Raw genomic sequence first — 21137 nt, forward strand, 5'->3', positions numbered from 1 at the left:
TATTAGCTGAACCAGATAAAAGAGTATGAAGTGTCTGGTGGGTCAGTGGGTCCTAAAGTCTTCTATTTTCCTTCAAATTATACTGAATAGGTTTTGAACTTTGACTTTTATCTGGTTTGAAAATTTAAGAAGAAAATTATTATTTATGATGAAAAAAAATGTTTCATTTTCATTACAGCTAATTTCTGTGAAAACAGTACCTATGAAAGTTTTACTTTTGACAGAATTCCAGTGGGAAAATATGGATCTTCTCATCAAAGGTGTGATAAGGACACATTAAATGGTATGTGTTTTTCCAAACATCTCCTGTGTAAGTATACGAATCACTATGCTGGGTCAGAGCTATCATCCCTCCAACTAGTATTAAGCCCCTGGAAGAGGCATCAAAGAAGGCCTTGTGAAAGGGTTTGGCTCTGTTTTATGATGCCAATGTTCAAAATTTAGGATACAACTTCACATAATTCTAATTCTCCTAAAAACTGTAATATGGATCAGTTATAAATTCCTTTTAATCCATCATTTTCCATTGGTTTATTTTCCCAGTTTCATCCATGTCCTGGAATTTGAACATATTAATATCTATTCATTGAGTTATATAATTTGTCTGAATTTTAAACATTAGTTATAGATTTGTACCATATCTACTTTCTTTTTTTTTTTTCATATCTACTTTCAAACTTCTATCTTTCTAGGTAGAAATGGTCAGTTAAGTCTGTCCACACTTGGTAGTTCTTCATCTCCTTGGTCATTTTAGTTATCCATTTTGGAACATTCTCCAGCTTCATCACACTTTTCTTGAAGCACGACAACCTTGCTTGCATAGAGACATTCCAAGAATAAAGGAGCAAATAACATTTTCTAATTTCTTATATGCTCCCTGTTGATATGTAGGATTTTGACAAGCCGTTTTATTGCTGTATTGGGTTATATCTTCCAAGAATAGCCCTTAAAAATTCAAAAATTCCTTTCCTGACAGCTCAGAGCCCATTATGCCATATGATTTTCCCTTAATGTTTTATCTGAACTTTGTTTGCATTGACTTCCATTTGACCAGTCCCCTATTTCTCACACCTTCCTGCAGGATATCATTTCCTACAGAATAAGATATCTCAGTAACACAGCCAATTCTAGATCATTTATGAAGATGCTTGATAGAAATTCTGTCAGTAATAACCCTGTGGAGAATTTCACATTTTATTTAGATACTTCTTATTATGTATGTCAAGGGCTCTTTGAAACACTGCAGTACTTACAGGTACTGGTCTTTCTTCTTTGTTTCTTTATCTTCTTTATTCTAAGAGATTATGTAGACCAGTATTCCATTTGCAGAATTCAAATAGCCTCTGCTCACATATATCATGCCTACTCAAATATTCATGATCCTATTTACATAGGTCCTTCTAGCCTCTTGATTGAAAGCTCAGAAAGTAAAAGATAAGCGGGAGGGGTTTCATGTATTGGTACTTACTTCTTATACTGTATGGTATCCAGGAATACCTATTGTCTTAATTTTTCATGTTTTGTATATCTTAAATATTTCATTATAATTTATAAAAGAGATACAACTACAAAAAATAGCTGTGGGCTACTGAATGAGGAGCAGTATAAAAAAGTCAGTAATGTGCTCATCAAAGGACATCACATTTGTTTGATATATATTATGTTTTTGGGACAAGAGAATCACCATCTTTCATTTGGCTCTTTTATTTGGTTATATGTTTTTTTCTGAGCAACACTTATGAACAGGTTTATTTTTTACACCTTGAATTTCAAATTGAGCCTATAAAATAATTTTAGAGATATAGATTCCAGCTATTGGCAAATTTGCTTTTAGTTTCATATTAAGAATTACTTCTAAATTATTTAAGTTGATATAGTAAATGACCAAAATATTTTCACTGATTTTGAGTGGGTATATTCATTCATATAGGTAATATATAGGAAAAAATGTATTAAACGAATAAAATTCTACATATATATTTGAAATTTTCATTATGTCATAAAGTAGAGGTGGAGCCATTATGTAAGTTAAGAGTGGCTTTTAACCTTCTACTTTGTATCTCTAATTTCAGTGTTTCTAGGTGTTACCTCAAGAAGCAGCTGCTAGAAGCTACTCCTGAGAAAATTTCACCTTCTGATAGCTGTCTCTAATGAGAGCTGGAGGTGATTTTATCTATTAATAGCCTCTTAAGCATTAGCCACAGGAGGACACTGAGGTAGGGAGGCTCAGCGATAATTACAGGAAATAGACCCAATGATTCAAAAAGTATTTATTGAGAGCCAACCAGGTATCAAATAGGTGCTACAATACAGTGGAACTCTTTGCCTTTCAGGTGTTCCTCAGATTTGGATAAAGAAGGAAAGATCGATTGATTGATTCAATACTTAGTAGGAATTTTTCATACTGTTTCTGATCTCTCAACCTTCATCATATCCGATTCAAAGCCCTATGTCCCTAGTTGTTGGAAGGCACATCTTCCTTGCAGACTTCAAAAGGAGGAAATAGTTGGCTGGTCTTTTGATTTTCGGATTTAAAAATCAAGATAAGTGACATCTGCCTAAAAGTTTCCTGTAGTGACTACCCGATTCACTTTTCCATTGCTGTGTATTACATCATCCCAAATTCCATGGCTTCAAAGAATAATGATTTAGATTTTTCATAGATCTCTGAGTTGATGGACTGATGGAATGTGCAAGATGACCTCACTCACATGGTGCTTTGTTGCTGGTTGTATGGCCTCAATTGTCTTCCACATAGCCTCTCACCCTCTAGTAGATTAGAGCTGCTTCCCCACACAAGAGTCTCCAGGACAGTGTCCCAAGACAGAAAGGCTGCAACTTCAAGTCTTGAGGCCCAGGTTCTGGAACTCTCACAGAACATTCTCTTGGTCAATGCAAGTGATAAGTCCAGTCCAGATTCAGAAAATGGAGAAGTGGGAGTCGCAAAATCACACAGAAGGGGATGTGTACAGGAGCAGAAAATTGCTAGTGCATCTTGCCATCTTTGCAAACAGTCTTTTTTTTTTCTTTTTATTAAAGCGGGCAATCCAATGGCAACGCGGCTGTGCAATATTACTAAGTATGGAGTGATAGTATTACAAAACGTGACCATAGGAAATTGCAATGAAAATCTGGAAACCCTGGCAAAACAGGTATGCCACAGAGGCCATGGGCTGGGCAACTGGAGAAAGTTCGGACTATGTAAGTCTGTTCTTTAAATACCTAATGGCCAATGCGTTTAAAACTCTCATATTAGAAATAACAAAAACTGGTAACTAAAACCACTCTTTTTTTTTTGAAGTTGATATCTGTTTGTGAAAAGGGACTACTGGACCTGTTGGTTCAGCAAATTTTAGCAAATGATGATCTATAACAGATTTTAAATAGCCTCATCTTTTTAGACCAATGAAGTGTTGACTGAAAATAGATCACTGACATTTGAGACCAAAGGGAATGTATTTTGATGGTCAACTGAATCAGATTAAAAATAAAGGGGGAGAAAAACAACAACCAAAAAAGACCTTTTGAGACCCTAATGCTCATCTCAGGGCTTATCTGTGAGCCAGTGAAGTAGGTAATACATATGATTAGATATTTTTTCAATTTTTTCATTAAATTATTTTAACCTAGTGTATACCTAAATGCAAATGCATGGAATGGCTAATATCTGGGGCCAAGAAAGGGGAGGAGAAGGAAACTTTGGTCCTTCTAAGTGTAGGGCATGTCAAATACATTATCTCATTTAGTTCTTCTAGAACCTCAGTTATTCTCATAGATAATTATAGTGATTATACTAATTATTGAGCAATTACTGTGTGCCAAATACTGTGTGACACTTTACATGTTATTTTATCATATTTAATTCTTACAACAACTATATAGTTATTAATGTACCTATTTTATAGATGAGGAAGCTATCTCTGAGAGGTGCAGTGAACCATAGCCAAAAAGGATTTTTATTTTAAAGTACACACTGTATCATGCTGGCTCCCTAATTGCAGATAGACAGGGTTAGGGGTAGAAATGGGGTTGGGAGTGGAGAGTAGAGGTGGATGCTAATGCCATAGTTTGTGCCAACTTCACAAACTGGGGGAAAGACCTCATGTTCTGGAGTCTCACTAACCAGTTTTTGGCTCTCAGCTCTGACACTTTTTTTTTTAAGATTTTATTTATTTATTCATGAGAGACACACAGAGAGAGGCAGAGACATAGGCAGAGGGAGAAGGCTCCTTGCAGGGAGCTCGATGTGGGACTCCATCCCAGGACCCTGGGATCACGACCTGAGCCAATGGCAGATGCTCAACCACTGAGCCACCCAGATGCTCTGCAGCTCTGACACTTTTAATCTGAACTCTTTTACCTCTCTAAACCTTTAAACAGGGATGAGGATGCTCCATTCATAGTGTTGTTTTGTGTATTAAATGTGATAATACCTACAAAACATCCAGGGAAGTGCCTGGCCCAGAGCAGAGACCTAGCTATTGAATGAGAGCTTTCTTCATTTCTGTACATTGATTGAATATTGTTTTCAACTCTCCCCTGTGAATGGCCTGTAACCTTGGCTTGATTTTTGAAATAATGCTGCCATCTAGTGAAAAACACGTGCACATTAACACCTGGTGTTAGCCTCACAACACCAGAGCCAGGGGGCCAGCTGGTACCTGGAGATAGGGTTTAGTGTTTCCCAATCTGCGCTGAAAAGCTGTTTTAACAATTTCCAACCCCCTGCAGACCAATAATTTTGTAAAATGTAGTAAAAATTAATTATTAGGAAAATGGGATGAAAAAAGACAGATAAAATATAAATCTTTTTTTTCCTCTTTTAAAAAAGATTTATTTATTTATTACTGAAGTATCATTGACACACAGTGTTACATTAATTTTGGGTGTACAAAACAGTGATTAGAACAAGTCTATATGTTGTGCTATGCTCACCCAAGTGTAGCTACCATCTAAATATAAATCATTGAAACGAATCATTGGGTTCACCAGCATACAATTGTGTAAGTTTCTGACCAGTTACCCTCAGTTTCTGTGCTTGCCTTCCTATGAAGCCTGTAACAAACAGTGAATCAACATTGGGTCATGGATCCCACCTTGAGGAGCATTGATCTACCTATGGCAGTTCATTAATCCTGGCCCATAGTAAGAGCTGGAAAACCCACCAGCCTGCATGTACTGTGTCTTTTACTCAAGGAGAGAAGCAAACATGAAGAACCAAGTGGATGTTCATGAGATTATCAGCTAAATTCCAGCTTATTCCCACCTGCAATTGCTTGCAAAGTGTTTAGACATAGCTGTATGAAGTTAGGGTTTTTGTTTTTTTCTTAAACAGATAGACAACATCTCGTCACAGTCTCTGAATATTTCCAATGAAGCTCAGATTTTAACATCTGATGCCAAGAGACTAACTCCTGACAATGTCACTTCTGCTACTAGAGTGGTTGGGCAGATCTTCAACACATCCAGAAATGCTTCCTCTGAGGTAAAACTCATAAGCTTTTTAAAAAGGGGGAGGGGGAGGGAAAAAAAAGACATGGAAAGAAAGACAAAACTAGAAATCACTTTACTTGGTTCAACAGTAAGTATGAGAGTTATACTATGTGTTGTGGGCTATGTTTCCACTATCAGAGCCCTGCAGTCTTACTTAGTTTCTGCTTCTGTGTGTGTCTGCTTTGGTGTTCCTAGGGTTGGGGTAGAGGTTCTGTGAAGGACCTCGCTTTGAGGCCGAATTCAGAAACCTAAGCTTCCTGAAGGACTCAATTTAAAATTTCACCATGTGTTACCTTTATTCTCTCTGCTATCTAAAATGACACCTTGAATTTTGAAAAATATCTGCCTCTAGATTACCGTTCTAATGGTGCCACTTGACCCCATAATAATGCTTGATAATGGTGGTGAGGATTGTATATGACACATGTCTTCTACGATGATTGTTTGCTGCCTTCTTCCTGGCAGGCGAAAGCTGTTGCTGTAGCCACAGTGAGTCAACTTCTAGAAGCCAAAGAAGATGTTTTTCAAAGTGCTGCTGCTGCTACTGACTATGATGATACCTTTGCAACGTAAGCACAGTTCCAGTTGGTAAAGAAGACATCACAAAGTGCTAGTTAGTTTCCTGGGTTACAGCATTGAGAAAGATGTCTTGATTTCTCTCATGGATGCACTAACTGGCTGATTCCCGGGAATGCAGACCGAAGTCTTGGCTTTCCACCTTTCCCAGATCACCTGATCTGATCTTCATTGCTTAGACAGAGTGGTACATGTGAACTCCTGGTTCCTGGGGAGGCCACGGCTCAGGAGGTAGAGAACAACTGGGCTGATTCAGATTAGAACCTCTGTTCCTAGCCTTACCTTGGGTGTGGCCAAAGGTCAACCTGCAGGCACAGTAGGAGCTCTTCCAACTGTTTTCTCAATGTACAGAGCTAAAAATAATAGCATGACTTTGCAGGACACATTGCCAGCTGCCTGTACATGACTCAGCTAGCCCCAACATCCTGGTGTGTCTTGGTTTAGCTTTCTTTAGCTTTCCCAAGGCTACATTGGAAAAAAAAAAAAAAAAGAATCCAACTCTACCTGCCTTCTCTCTTTTTGATTCCTATGTTTGGGCATCTTTTAGTTGTATATTTGTAATAAAACTCATGTGCTTTATTATAGAGATCCCTTACTAGGATTCATTATGTTTTTATCTTATATATAGTTTTTAAAAATTTTTAAAATTAAGTAAATATACATACTCACCATAGAAAAATAAGAAAATATATATATGAGCAAAACTTAAAAAATTGTCCCACCTTTTTTAACCTGTTGGTATATATTGTTCCAGGTGTTTTTCTCTGTATGTGTTTTTGTGTTTGTATCATATTACATATTACTGATTTATAGCTGTTTTTTGTCACTTAATACCTTATGAACATCTTTTCAGTATAAATATCCACACATATACATCATAAATTTTAGATACTGCATGAGTGAACTTTTATTTAAGCAATTCCTCCTGAGGGACATTTAGATTGCTTCAAGTCTTTTACTATTTTGAGCAACCAACATTCTTATACATAATCTCTGTTTGTATGGCCCATAATTTTTAGGAGAAATTCCTAGAAGTAACTCTTAGTATTCTAATTTTTACAGTGAGCCCTCAATGTAGAAAAAGCACAAAATCATGAAATGGATGGAACATTCAAAAGATTATAATTCTGAAAGACGGTGGTAGAGGTGGTTGTTTCAACAGTTTTGCTGGTGTATTTTATGACTTCAGATTTCAGTAGGTGTCTGGGCCCTTCTCACTGGGAGTATAAAGACTCCCATTTTTCTTGAAGTTGGAGAAGGATGTGGCCATGGAATTCAGAGTCTCTGTTCAGTGAACATGGAGCTTGAGAGCCAGAGTGGGCTCCCTTCGGAGCTGGAGACTATGTTTGCAGTCTTGCTAGGGAGAAAGGAGAAGGGTGGATGTTTCTTTCTGGTGAGAAAGCTGAGGAGAGAGCAACTATGAGATTCAGCTGAGAAAGTCACACATTATGATACAGATGAAAATACTATCCTGACAATAAGAAATTATGAATTTTACTGGCTTACAACATGGAGAAAAAATTGATTCTGTATGATTTATGTGCAATCTCCAAAGGCTTCAAAGGAGGTGATTAGAGGATGAGTAAAAAATTTAAATATGGGACACACTTGAAACATGAAATGTTACAATTGCACTCCTAGTAATTCCTCCCACTCTGGATTTCTGGTCTGCTTACTTTTCTAATCCTGGTCTGTCAGTTGTCTCTCCCATGTGATCTTATGCATAAGCCCTTGTGGACTCAGGCCTTCATTCATTTAGATAAGGCTGTCACTTCAAGCTCCAACCCCTACATCAGCTCACCAAGCCCTTAGTACTTCTCAGGAACTGCCAGCAGAGGCGATTCTAATGTTTCTCTCTCCCTGGGGAAGGGAATTGCTTCTCTGGGGAACTCTTCCTTTCCAAACTCTGTCTCCTGAAACTAGGCCTAGATGCAAGGTCTCCTGAGAGACACTGGGCCTTAGTTGCCCATCTTACTTTGGCTGTTCCCTTCTTTCATTTACGATTTTCTGTTTGCATCTCCAAACTACTGGACTCCCCTTCTCCACTCATGGGGAGAAGTGGACAGTGTGAGAGTAAAACAGGAGAGTGACAGGGAGGGAAAAAACCTGCCCAGCTCCAGCTGGCTCAGTTTGTCATAGTGAAGTTTTCTAGCATCCGTGCATCCATTCTCCTGGTCTAAGTTGAGAGGCATCATGGGCAAAGTCTCTGCTGTTAAGGGCATCCTACTATGATCAGTGAATCTAAGACCTCATTTCTCCATTTGACCACTTGTTGCAAAGACTGATCTATCACCCTGAAACTTTGCTGTCAAATTCAGGTTCATAATTGTCTGTTTACCTGTCCTTGGGATGTAAAACGGCTTCTCTAATACTGACCACCTTGTATGTTTGCATTTCACATTTCTATTGGTATTTTTGTTCTAGTCAGCCTCCTTTAGTTAAAAAATGCTCACTTAAATTATCTTGACCAGCGATTTATCCTAAAGAGGCTTATAGAATCTCATGGGAACTTAAGAACAGTATTATAATATGGTGGGCTTTATGGATCCTGGAGTAGGGAGATGGCAGGGAATCCCAGGCAGCTCTGAAAGTCCCCATAGAGGACTATGTAGGCCTTCCTTCTGGGATAATATGATGGTTATATTGGAGTCAGACAGTCCTAGGTTCAAATCCTAGCATTGCTATTTAGTAGGTATATGATTTTGGCCAAATTCATTTCTCTTGGAAGAGACTCAGATTCTTCAGTATAATATAGGAGTAACTTTTGGGGCTCACTTTAGTAGGATTCTTGTGAGGCTTCACTGAGATAATATATGTGAATCATTTGCACGATACCTGACTTTTATATATTTGGTCTTGAAAAAAAAAAAAAGGTTAACAGTTGATCTTTATAATTAACATGACTTAATAAACTTGTATATTTCATCTTCTAGTTTCTGCTCTCTCATAAATTAACCATTTTCGCAATGTTGGAGAAATATAATTAAAAACACAATCTTTTCTCAACCCAGAAGTGCTCTCCACAAAGACAATAGAGAAGGAAAACGCTTTTCATTGCATAAGTGTTAAACCAGAATGTGATGTGTATCAATCACAGGTAAACACCAAGAGATCGCAGACAGAGAAGAATCTCACCTCTTTATACAGCCAAGCAGATATAACCCATTACATACATGTTTTCAGGTAATCAATAACTAGCCCTCAATTAAGAGAACCTGACAACGCTGTCACACATAGTTCATGTTAAGTTAACCTGGTAACTGAGGTGACCATCTGTGTTAGCTAACTGACTTTATCCAAAGGAAGAACAAACCTCTCATACCTTTGTGACAGGAGGCAGCTTTGCAACTTGGAGCAAGGTACCCACACACTAAAATTAAGCTCCCACCCTCCACAGGAACTGGGAAATAGGGGCACTAACTCCCTTGATGTTTATCTTCCAAAGAGATGGCTTTCATATCCTTGAGAAAGCCATTCCTGAGTCATTAGGTAGACAAAATGCCAATCTAGTTTTCAAAAAAAAAATTATATTTCAAAGAGAAGAGAAAGACCTTCTAAAGTTTTTTTCTAAAGTAGATGCTCAAAGGAAAAGGAGGAGAAAGAAATTGCTTCTTTTATTTTCAAAAAATTAAGCCTCTTATTTTAAATTTGTATTTGTCCTTACAATGACAGAATGACCTCTCTGGTCCCCTCTTACCCAGGACTTTCCTGAAATAACTATGGCACTAACCTGAAAATTCTTCAGTGAAAAGAATCTGATTGCTTCTTCCAGTTATTTGTACTGGTCAATGGCCAGCCTCTGCATTGGGTACTCTGAGGCAGACACCCATCTCTAATCTAATCCGTTAGGGCAAGAGCAGGGAAGAATCATATGGTAGAAAAAAATGGCCTTCAAAGTGGCTGTGGCTCCAGCAATGCTTACTTTTCTTTTCTTTTCTTTTCTTTTCTTTTCTTTTCTTTTCTTTTCTTTTCTTTTCTTTCTTCGTTCTTTCTTTCTTTCTTTCTTCTCTTCTTTTTCCTTTCTTTCCTTTCTTTCCTTTCCTTTCCTTTCCTTTCCTTTCCTTTCCTTTCCTTTCCTTTCCTTTCCTTTCCTTTCCTTTCTTTCCTCTTTTCTTTCCCTCTTTCTTTCTTCCTTCCTTCCTCCCTCCCTCTCCTTCCTTCCTCCCTCCCTCTCCTTCCTTCCTTCCTTTCTTTCTTTCTTTCTTTCTTTCTTTCTTTCTTTCTTTCTTTCTTCTTTTCTTTCCTTCCTCTTCTTTCCCTCAAATTTATTTATTCATGAGAGACACACAGAGGCAGAGTCATAGGCAGAGGGAGAAGCAGGCTCCCTGGAGGGAGCCCTATGCAGAACTTGACCCCAGGACCCTGGGATCACAACCTCAGTCAAAGGCAGACGCTCAACCCCTGAGCCAACCAGGTGCCCCTAGAGCAACCCTTTCAAAGTGGTTGTGAACTCTGCAGTCATTCCCAGATATCTGGTACTTCCTTCCCTTTAGCCTCAAATGCCTGAGGGAGTGCCTCTTGCTATCACCAGTGTTTCATGGGGGTATGACCTCTTAGTAGGCACTCAACAGATATTATTTGGTTGACAAATATATGAAATATGTTCTTAGAAGATGAGAATTTTGTTATGTATTCCTCCTGTGGAAAGCAGCCCTAGAGTATGATTGTTATTAAGTGGGAAATATACAATGTGGATTGCTAAAAATTCAGAAAATGGCGTTATGAAAGGAAAACATTCAAAACAAGCCAACTCAAATGTTTCCATATAAATGATTATCTATTCTCTTTATAAAAGCAATCTTTAATTATTTTAAAATTTGTCTCTTTAATACGTTAGTTGGGGAAAGGGAAAAATACTTTAGTGGCCAAAATAAAGGATTTAGAATATGGAACAAATACATTTTAATTAAATCACTTCATTTCTGGTAAAACTAGATTGAATCAGTTATCTAAGCTCTCGAGATTTTGTTTGGTCCAGTACAGAAATAGTGCAAATATTTCTTCTAGGAAACAAGGCAAATAAAAAGGTCTTAAGACTTTTCTATGGAGATCACCAAACTGACAGATTCTCTAACTCGCTCCCATTTTCCATCTAATCTTATCTCTGAAATTATCCAAAGTAGAAAAGAACATCGTGGAAACCTGCAATGTTTAGTTAATAAATGAGGCAGTGAGCTCAGAGCTCTACTCTTGCATGGTTCCAAATGAACTGTTGCCTCTGGAACCAACAGCTATCAGGAGATGCTTTAGACTCCAAGGAGTTTGGGTGAGAGGAAGGAGTTGAATAAGTGGAAATTGGTTCTCATAATTGGAGAAACATGAAGAGCATGTCTGGCCAATGATGGGTAGTAACAGGATCCTTTATATGAAGAACAACACAATAAAGACTATTTCTGTGGGGAAATTGGTCATTCTTGAGTTCCAGTTTGCTGGCATCTGTATACAGAGTATCCTTCAGGGGAGTCAGTCCATTAGAACTTTAGAAAAAGTATGTATAATAAAGCAAGACTCTGGTGAAGAAAATAAATTATTTTAAGTTGATTATGCCAATGTTGTTGTGATCACGAGTTTTATGGTTGAGCCTTTCTATTGGAATGTGGGAGAGAACACACACCTTTGGTTTTATGACAAATCTCTAGAAAATTACATTGTTATGTTTTATTCTACACAGGCTTATTGAGCAAATGGAAATTTACTCCACGTCTTTGGGTAACGAGTCAGTGGTGGAACCTAATGTGGCAGTACAGTCTGTGGCTTTCTCTTCAGAAGGCACTGAGCAGTCTAAAAATGTTCGCTTCTCTGTGAAGAAAGGTGAGCGGTGTGTCTCATGTACTTAAAATAGCAGACAGCATTCTGCTATCAACCATGAATAATGCCCTGTCTATGAAAAACGTAGATTTTAAAAATTCTTCTTTTTTCCTTCTCACAGGAACTAGTGATTCTCTCACTTCTGGTTCCACAGTTGTGGAGACAAACGTGGACGCACTTAATCCAGACATAGAGACTGAGCTTCAAATCTTGCTCCAAACCTCAAAAAGTAGGTCTCAAACTTTGTGACATTAAAAAATACATTCAAATTGGGGGTTCCTGGGTGCCTCAGTTTGTAAGTATCTGACTTCAGCTCAGGTCATGATCTCAGGGTCCTGGGATTGAGCTCCAGCATCCAGGTCCCTACTCAGCAGGGAGTCTGCTTGTCCCTCTGTCCACTCATGCACACACACAGGCTTTTTCTCTCTCTCAAATAAATCAATAAAATCTTTTTTAAAGTACACTCAAATTTATGGAATTAGTATTTTAAAATCCACTGAGCAAAGAATAATATTTACTTTGTTTCATACTGCATAATTTGCATTTGAGTACATTTGAGCTCTGACAAATTATGGTAATCTCAACTCTGCTATTCTAGATGACGGAGAGGATTTCTTTCCTTTTTTTCCTTTTCAAAAATCTTTGGAGCAGAATTGAAATGCTCTGGTCATGGACACGAGTAGGTTTTCTAAGAAAAATCTAGCTAATGCAGGTCAGTTTTACACTTAAAATATATTAAAAATACTCAGTCATAAACTTTGCCCATATTTACTGATGGCATGGCACTCGTAGACTCAGATTCATCCTATGGACCTGCCTTGGGATATTTTATGTAATTGGCACAGTCATCATCTTGTAGCAACAGATTTTAGTTATCTCCACTAATATAGTGCTCACCTTGGGCTTCCTATCATCTTGCATATGGTCCTTCAGAAAATTTTATGTCTAACATGAAATCTTTGTACTTTTCAAAGCCTAAAAAATGGTTATTTTGACAATAATAGTAAGCAAAGCAAGCACACATATTTATTCTATCCCCAAATAAAAAATCCAATGTGGGGTGCCTGGGTGGCTCAGTTGGTTAAACTTCAGAAGCTTGATGTCACCAACTCAGGTCATGATCTCAGGGTTGTGAGAGCAAGCCCCACATCATCTCTGTGCTGGCTGGAGCCTGCTTAAGATTCTCTTCCTCTTCCTCAGCCCTTCCCTCACCTAAAAAAGCCTAAAACTTAAAAAGCAACCCAATGCCAGAAAGTACATATTTTAGAGTTCATAATAGCACTGATAAGGAAGGAGGTCATGATCTGGCATGTTGTGGAATTTTGCTTCCATTTGCTTTGGCTACATGCTTTGTGAAACTGGAGATTAAATCTAAGTCTTTTATGCTCTTTTCTGTGCTTTCCTTTTAATTTAAAAATATCTCATGCATATAGAAAAGTATGGAAAATAATGCATGCAGCACCCATGTACCCACCAGCAAGGTCAACTGATGTCAAATTTTGCTATGTTTGCCTCAGACCTCTTTAAAAAGGAAGATGTTGCTGTACCTGAAGTCCTGTGCCCTATCTTTTCCCATCCCTCCCCCCAGAACTTATATCTTTCTTTAGTTGGTGTGTTTCATTTTTATGGTTGTCTTTAAACTTTTGCTACATATTTATATATCCATAATAAAATATTCTATTTTGTGGGTTTTAAATATTTACCCAGGTGGTATTTTGTTGTATGGAACTCACTTTTTTTTAAACTAAACATCTCTTTTGGGAGATTTATTTAGATGTTATCAAGCTTATGAACTTTTGTCTATGTGATAAATATGTTAAAAATACTGTTATGTTCCTTTTATTATTTAAAATTTTTTTAACATTTTATTTATTTATTCATGAGAGACACAGAGAGAGGCAGAGACATAGGCAGAGAGAGAAGCAGGCTCCATGCAGGGAGCCCAATGTGGGACTCAATCCTGGGTCTCCAGGATCACGCCCTGGGCTGAAGGCAGAAGCTCAGCCTCTGAGCCATCCAGGCATCCCACATACTCCTTTTTTAAAATTTAAATTTAATTATCCAACATATAGTACATACTTAGTTTCAGATGCAGTGTTCAATAATTTATCAGTTGTCTATGACACCCAGTGCTCATCACATCACATGCCCTCCTTAATGCCCATCACCCAGTTACCCCATCCCCACATCCACTTCCCCTTCAGTAACCCTCAGTTTGTTTCCTATAGTTAAGAGTCTCATGGTTTTTTCCCTCTCTGATGACTTCCTATTCAGCATTCCCTCCCTTCACCTATGATCCTCTGTGCTGTTTCCTATATTCCATATATGAATGAAGCTATATGATAATTTGTCTTTCTCTGATCGAGTTATTTCACTCAGCAAAATACCCTCCAGTTCCATCCATGTTGATATAAATGGCAAGTATTCCTTTTGCAGCTTGGATATTCAATGATACGTTAGAATTTCTTCTTCCTTTTCATGTCTTTATTAAACATTCTGATTTTGTACTCTGCGACTTGCCTATTCAAATACTATGATCATTTCTCTATTGGATTGTAAGTCTTTTCCTTATTGGCCATGTACTCTCCACACTATGTACTCTGGACACTAATTATTTGTTGGTTATAAAGTTGCAAATATCTTTCCTCCAGTCTGTAGCTTTATTTTGCTTGGCTTTTGAGGTCTTTTGTCATACCAAATTTTTAATTTATAGGGTAATCCAATATATCAGTATTTTCCTTTATAATTGGTACTTTTTAAAAGAAATACTTCTCTGTGTTAAATTCACTACAATAGTTCTTATTTTTCTCCTGCATGTTTTTAGTGTTTGTGTATGCATTTAGGTCTTCAGTGAATGTAGAATTTATATGTTTGGTGAAAGATAGGGATCTAACTTCTTATTCCATATAAATTATCAGTCTTTTCAAATGGGCTAAAACACACTGTTAAAAGACAAGGACATAGGACTGAAAGGGACAAATTTTATATGATTTTTAGAAACCAAACCCCAGAATTATCTGTATTTTAATTCCCTTTTCCCCTAAAAAGACATAATTGACATATATAAACAAAAATTGTTGGAAATATAGGGACATATTGACACACCATTCTGATAGGGAAAGATTTTAATGCAACTATACCAGAAATTAAAGATCATGTAGACAAAAATAATTAATAAGCTTGACATTTATATACATTTGAGTGTGTGTGTGATAATAAATCTGCTTATAGACAGAAAAGAGATAATAAAAATTCTTTTCACATACCCATCAAGTGCTTCACCAACTGACCATTTGTTGCTGACCACATGGTCATTTTCTATTGATCACATAGAAAAGCTTATGCATTTATAAAATAAAAGTTATGTAAGACATAGTTCCTGACCATGATACAATAAAACTAGAAATGTACCGCAAGGGATCCCTGGGTGGCGCAGCGGTTTAGCGCCTGCCTTTGGCCCAGGGCGCGATCCTGGAATCAGGCGTCGGGCTCCCTGCATGGAGCCTGCTTCTCCCTCTGCCTCTCTCTCTCTCTCTCTGTGACTATCATGAATAAATAAATAAAATCTTAAAAAAAAATAAATGTACCACAAAAGAATGGCCAAGATTTTATCCAATTAGAAATTTTTAAAAAATTGTTAGAAAGGAAATTAAAGTGTACATTACAAAGTATTTAGAAATTAATGAGAATGAGAATACCACATGTCAACATCTATGGGATGTGCACAAAAAATTATTTAAATTCTTTCTTACATTAAAGTCACAATGATAGTCTCCTGTATTTTGTTCTGCCTGCTTTTAGTGTTTAGAGTAAATTATTTAAATGATTTAAAGTAAAATGTACGTGCTTTAATAAATTTATTAGAAAATAAATGATATTGTCAAAAATGAACTGAGCATTCAACTAAAGAAGCATAAAAATAAAATAAATGTAAAGAAACTAAAAAGAAGGAATTAATAGGAGTGCCTGAGTGGTTCAGTTGGTTAAACATCTGCCTTCAGTTTGGGTCATGATCTCAGGTCCTGGGATCAAGCCCCATGTTGGGCTTTCTGCTCAGCCATCAGTTGCTTCTCCTTCTCCCTCTCTCTCTGTGATATCTCTTGTTCTCACTCTCTCTCAAATAAATAAATAAAATCTTTTTAAAAAGAGAAGGAATTAATAAATGTAATGGGGAAACTTAATAAAAATAGAAGTTAACAGGGCAGCCCAGGTGGCTCAGCAGTTTAGCACCGCCTTCAGCCCAGGGCGTGATCCTGGAGACCCAGGGTCGAGTCCCACGTCAGGCTCCCTGCATGTAGCCTGCTTCTCCCTCTGCCTGTGTCTCTGCCTCTCTCTCTCTCTCTCTCTCTCTCTCTCTCTGTCTCTTATGAATAAATAAAATATAAAAAAATAGAAGTTAACAAATGCTAGACTTGATCAACAAAATGAACATCGACTCCATGAAAAGACTTATAAAATAGGCAAGATTCTAACAAATTTTATCAAGAAAAGGGAAAGAGAGAAAGAATATAAATAAGCATCAAGAAGGTATATCTATAAATATGGAGATTAAAAAATTTATAATGGTGAATAGAATTTCATTCTAATAAATCTGAATATCTAGATAAAAGTGATTGTTTTCTAGTAAGTGACCAAAATACTTTAAGAATGAGAAGAGGGATAAGCAGGGACTTTCATTTTTTAACTTATATATTTCTATGGATTTGACTTTATTTATTTATTTATTATTTATTTATTTATTTATTTATTTATTTATTTAAAAGATTTATGTATTTATTTGAGAGGGCGTGCTCTCACACATGCATAAGCAGGGGGAGGGACAGAGGAAGAGGGAGAGAGAGAATCTCAAGCAGACTCTCCACTGAGCACAGAATCTGACATGGGGTTCTGTTTCATGACCCTGAGACCATGACCTGAGCCAAAGTCAAGAGTCTGATTCTTAACCAACTGAGCTACCTGGGCACCCCTGGATTTGGCTTTTCCATCAAGCATGTCATTCTTTTATATATATATATAAACATATAAAACATATATGTATATATATAACAATAATGAAAAGAAGTCTTACTGCAATTTTAGGGTTAACTTTGTCATCCAACATTCAGAAGGAACAACTTGGCAAGGCCAATGTGTCATGAAAAAGCTCCCTAAAGCAATGTCTTTATGTCTAGGTAGAGGATAGAACATGGTTGGCTGTGGAGGATGTTTTAGGGCCTGTCAGGCTCTTGTCTGCCTATCTCTCCAATCACACTAAATAGGCTTGCCTCACTGCTACTGTTTTAGTTTTCTTGGTATCATATGTAGAGTTTAGAAAATTAATTCAGTTAAAATATATAATTATTATAATTGCTTCTGCCTTAAATATGGCCATCAGTTGTATAAAGTGTTAGGGGCATTCCTCAGGTCGTTCTGTTTGACAATTGCAATGGCCAGCCTCCATGCAAAACCCTCTACTATGGCCATGCTTTTCTAGGAAATCTGAGGAGCAACTGACCACTTTTTTCCAATGTCCTGAAGAAATATGTCACAATAGCCTTCCAGTCTTGGGAAAACCCTGTGATCATCATGAAGTAGCAGAGACCAACAATTCAAGAGACGATGGAGAGTATCTGGCTCCACGGAAGCAATCCCTGACATGATGTGAACTCCTAACTCTGTGACTGAATAGACTGGTTTCTGCTCCGTCCCTTTTAAGAGGAAACAGGTCTCACAGAGCACTTTCCTAGGCACTGCTGTCTTGATATCCACTCATTGCTGTTTCTTGTCTGATGTCTTATCAGTGGATGAAGCAGCCCTGGGCTACCTGAATGTCTTCACTCTGTTTCCCTGCATAGGAAGCAAGATGTTTATTTTATACATGAGATCCTTATAATACCCCAAATTTTTGTTCCCATTTAGAAGGTAAGGAATCTGGACCTCAGGAAAAAAAAAGTAATGTAAACGGAATGGCCAGGCACAGGTTACATATGTTAATTACATATTGCAATTAAGTAAAGATTCAGCTAGCAAACCATTTTTACTGTACTGTACTCAAATATTAAGCAGCCATGCAGTTAAACGATGACATGGGACTTTCTTTGTTCTTTGCCCTAGGATTCTTTTGTTGATTTTAGTGTTTTTTTCTTCTTTTTTCTCAGGTGACACAAAGTCATGTGGCTTTGTAGTGTATCAAAAGAACAAACTTTTCCAATCAAAAACTTTTAAAACTAAATCAGATTTTAGTCAAAAAATTATCTCAAGCAAAACCGATAAAAATGGAGATCAGGGAACTTCTGTTAACATCGTCTTTAATCCAAGGGTGAGTTTTTCCACCAACAAATAAAATTCAGGCCACTTTTGATTACAAAGCAGGGTTGGTTGGGAAAAGAAATCCACAGGAAAACTCTTTATTTTTAAAAAGCTTTTTATTTAGTTCCAGTTAGTTAACATACAGTGTAATATTAGTTTTAGGTGTACAATATATTAATTTCACAGAAAAACTCTTTAAAAGAATCTTTGAAGATATTCATTTAAACATTCCACTTTTTTTGTCAGACTAGCTAAATGCAAAATGAGCTAATTTGAATTTTATATTCTTTTTCTCCCTCTCTAATCTATAACAAAGATGTTGTACTTGGTACATACCTAATAGATTTCTCATATGCTTATCTTATTTGATTTTTTTCTACCTGAGTAGGCATTTTTAAATAATTGGCTGCAATTGTCTTTTCTATTTATAGTATGACTCAAAAGAATTCCAGCTCTATTCCTATGCCTGTGTCTACTGGAGTTTTTCAAAAAAGGATTGGGACACGAATGGATGTCACAAAATTAGGGCCACTGATGGATTATTGTACTGCCACTGCAACCATACTACTAATTTTGCTGTATTAATGGTAAGGATGTACATAGTAATCTCTTTCCAGATGAGAATTTTCCTTATACATAATTCTGGAATTGTGGTAATTGGAGATAACTTTGGGGCTTAGTGTGTGTGGATACTCAACCTAGACTAAATGGATAAACAAGGAATGGAGTGATAAGACTATAAAAAGGAGGTCCTGAGAAAAGCAAGTAAATAGAGCTTTTTGCAGTATGGTCTCAGGGTGGATGAGGTCGGCACTGCATATTGAATAATGAGAAGGGAGCCCGTGTGCAAAAGAAGAGCTCACAGACTATCTAACTAACTCACATGTTGTGAAACTTGAAGTTGTTATAGCCAGAGGTGAGGCTGTATGGCTGTGTGCTGGGGATGGGTGCAGTACATACTTAACTATGGGTGGGCAGATTTTTTTTTATTATTTTTAAAAATATTTTCTTTACTTATTCATGAGAGACACACATGAAGACACACATGAAGAGGGCGATGCAGGCTCCCTGTAGGGAGCCTGATGTGAGACTCAATCCCAGGACACAGGGGATCACGACCTGAGCCAAAGGCAGATGCTCAACTATTGAGCCACCCAGGTGCCCCTGGATGGACAGTATAAATCATTTACCCAAAGCTTTTTCCATTGGGATAATCTAAGTTGCTAAGTTTGTGCTAGAAGATAAAAGAGGAAAAGCTCTCGAATTCATCCAGTTTGTCCCATAGTTCCTTTATGTATTCCTTGTATCTTAAAAATGTTTTCTATGAGCATAGTTGACACCCAATGTTACATTAGTTTCAAGGGTACAACATAGTTATTTGGCAAGTTTCTAGATTGTGCTGTGTTCACCACAGTGTAGCTGCCATCTGTCACCCTACTGCTATTACAGTATCACTGACTGTATTGCTTATGCTGTGCCTTTTAATTCTGTGACTTATTATTCCTGGAAGCCTATATTTCCCATCCCCCTTCACACATTTTGCCCATCGCCCACACCTCTTGCATCTGGCAACCATCAGTTTGTTCTCTGTATTTCTACATCTGATTATGATTTTGTTTATTCATTTGTGTTTTTTTGTTAGATTTCACATGAGTTAGATCATATGGTATCTGTCTTTCTCTGTGTGACTTATTTCCCTTAGCATAATGCCCTCTGAGTCCATCCATGTTGCTGCAAATGGCACAAGCTCATCTTTTTAATAGCTTCATAATCTGTCCTACGTGTACACCACAACTTCGTTATGCATTCGTCTGTCGATGTAGTCCTTATATCTTTTTTTAGATGGGGAGGGGCAAAGGGACAGTGAGAGAGAGGATCTTAAGTAGGCTCCACCCCCAGTGTGGATCTCACCACCCTGAGATCATGACCTGAGCCGAAATCAAGAGTCGGATGCCTAACTGACAAAGCCACCCAGGTGTCCCTCCTTATATCTTTTAACTTCAAAGCTACCCTGCACAAACAACTGGTAACACTTAGCTCTGGTGTGCAGTTATAAGTGTACCTCTGAAAGTTCTTGGGCTGACTCTTCTAGGAGAGGGACTTCTGCTTATTCTATTTCCAGAAACCTATTATCCTGGTAAAACCAAAAGTGTTACTTTTTAGGCTTGATGGAATGTTTTCATATGCAGTGGAATGGAGGGGTGTAATACCTTACACTTATTAATATCATGAAGCTTCCTGAGAAAAGCAGGTGTTTTCATTTCCCAGTGTGATGGAGCCATGTTTGGGAAGCCAGTGGAGATCCGAACATACTGGTACCGCATAGAATATCGAATTATAGAACCTTGTTTTGTTTGGTTTGATTTTGTTTTGTTTTGAGAGGGAGACGGGGTAGGGAAGGGCAGAAGGAGAGGGACAGAGAGAATCTTAAGCAGGAACAGGCTCCATTCCCAGTGTGGAGCCTTGACACAGGGCTTGATCTCACAACCCTGAGGTCGTGAGTTGAGCCAAAATCAAAAGTTGGACACTTAACCGACTGAGCCACCCAGGTGCCCCAATATAGAACCACGTTTTATAAACTTTTTTTGAGATGACTATAGTTTTTTTATTAATTGAATGATTGAATGATTTTATGTCATCTACTTCCTTTTCTTTAATGCACTAGATTTAACTTTCTTTTAGTATCACTTTTTTTGTTTACATTCTACTTAGTTAACAGTGAGATATTGGTTTCAGGAGTAGAATTTAGTGACTCATCACTTACGTATAATAGCCAGTGCTCATCACAACAAGTGTCCTCCTTAATACCCATCACCCATTGAGCCCAAAGCTGCCAGCTCCCCTCCATCAACCCTCAGTTTGTTCTCTGTAGTTAAGAGTCTCTTATGGTTTGCCTCCCTCTCTTTTTCACGTCCCCTGTTTTCATCTGTTTTGTTTCTTAAATCCACTAATGAGTGAAATCATATGGTATT

The 21137-nt window shown here is 37.5% G+C and overlaps 1 protein-coding gene across 3 annotated transcripts in view; it reads left to right on the forward strand.

The window, feature by feature from the left end:
• Positions 1 to 21137, forward strand: part of ADGRG7 (adhesion G protein-coupled receptor G7) — a 66618-nt gene that overhangs the window by 21203 nt on the left and 24278 nt on the right. Inside the window, exons 3-10 of one of the 3 annotated variants that reach the window (XM_038582662.1) lie at positions 179 to 283; positions 3040 to 3152; positions 5336 to 5485; positions 5959 to 6062; positions 11741 to 11880; positions 11999 to 12106; positions 18015 to 18175; positions 18597 to 18752. In XM_038582662.1, the coding sequence (XP_038438590.1) occupies positions 179 to 283; positions 3040 to 3152; positions 5336 to 5485; positions 5959 to 6062; positions 11741 to 11880; positions 11999 to 12106; positions 18015 to 18175; positions 18597 to 18752 (1037 nt within the window). Of the gene's footprint in view, positions 1 to 178; positions 284 to 3039; positions 3153 to 5335; positions 5486 to 5958; positions 6063 to 6087; positions 6301 to 9061; positions 9253 to 11740; positions 11881 to 11998; positions 12107 to 18014; positions 18176 to 18596; positions 18753 to 21137 lie in introns of those variants that run through there. The other 2 variants (XM_038582663.1, XM_038582664.1) reach the window with 2 other exon arrangements.

This window comes from Canis lupus, chromosome 33, assembly GCF_011100685.1.
Source record: "Canis lupus familiaris isolate Mischka breed German Shepherd chromosome 33, alternate assembly UU_Cfam_GSD_1.0, whole genome shotgun sequence".
NCBI classification, from domain to species: Eukaryota; Metazoa; Chordata; class Mammalia; order Carnivora; family Canidae; genus Canis; species Canis lupus.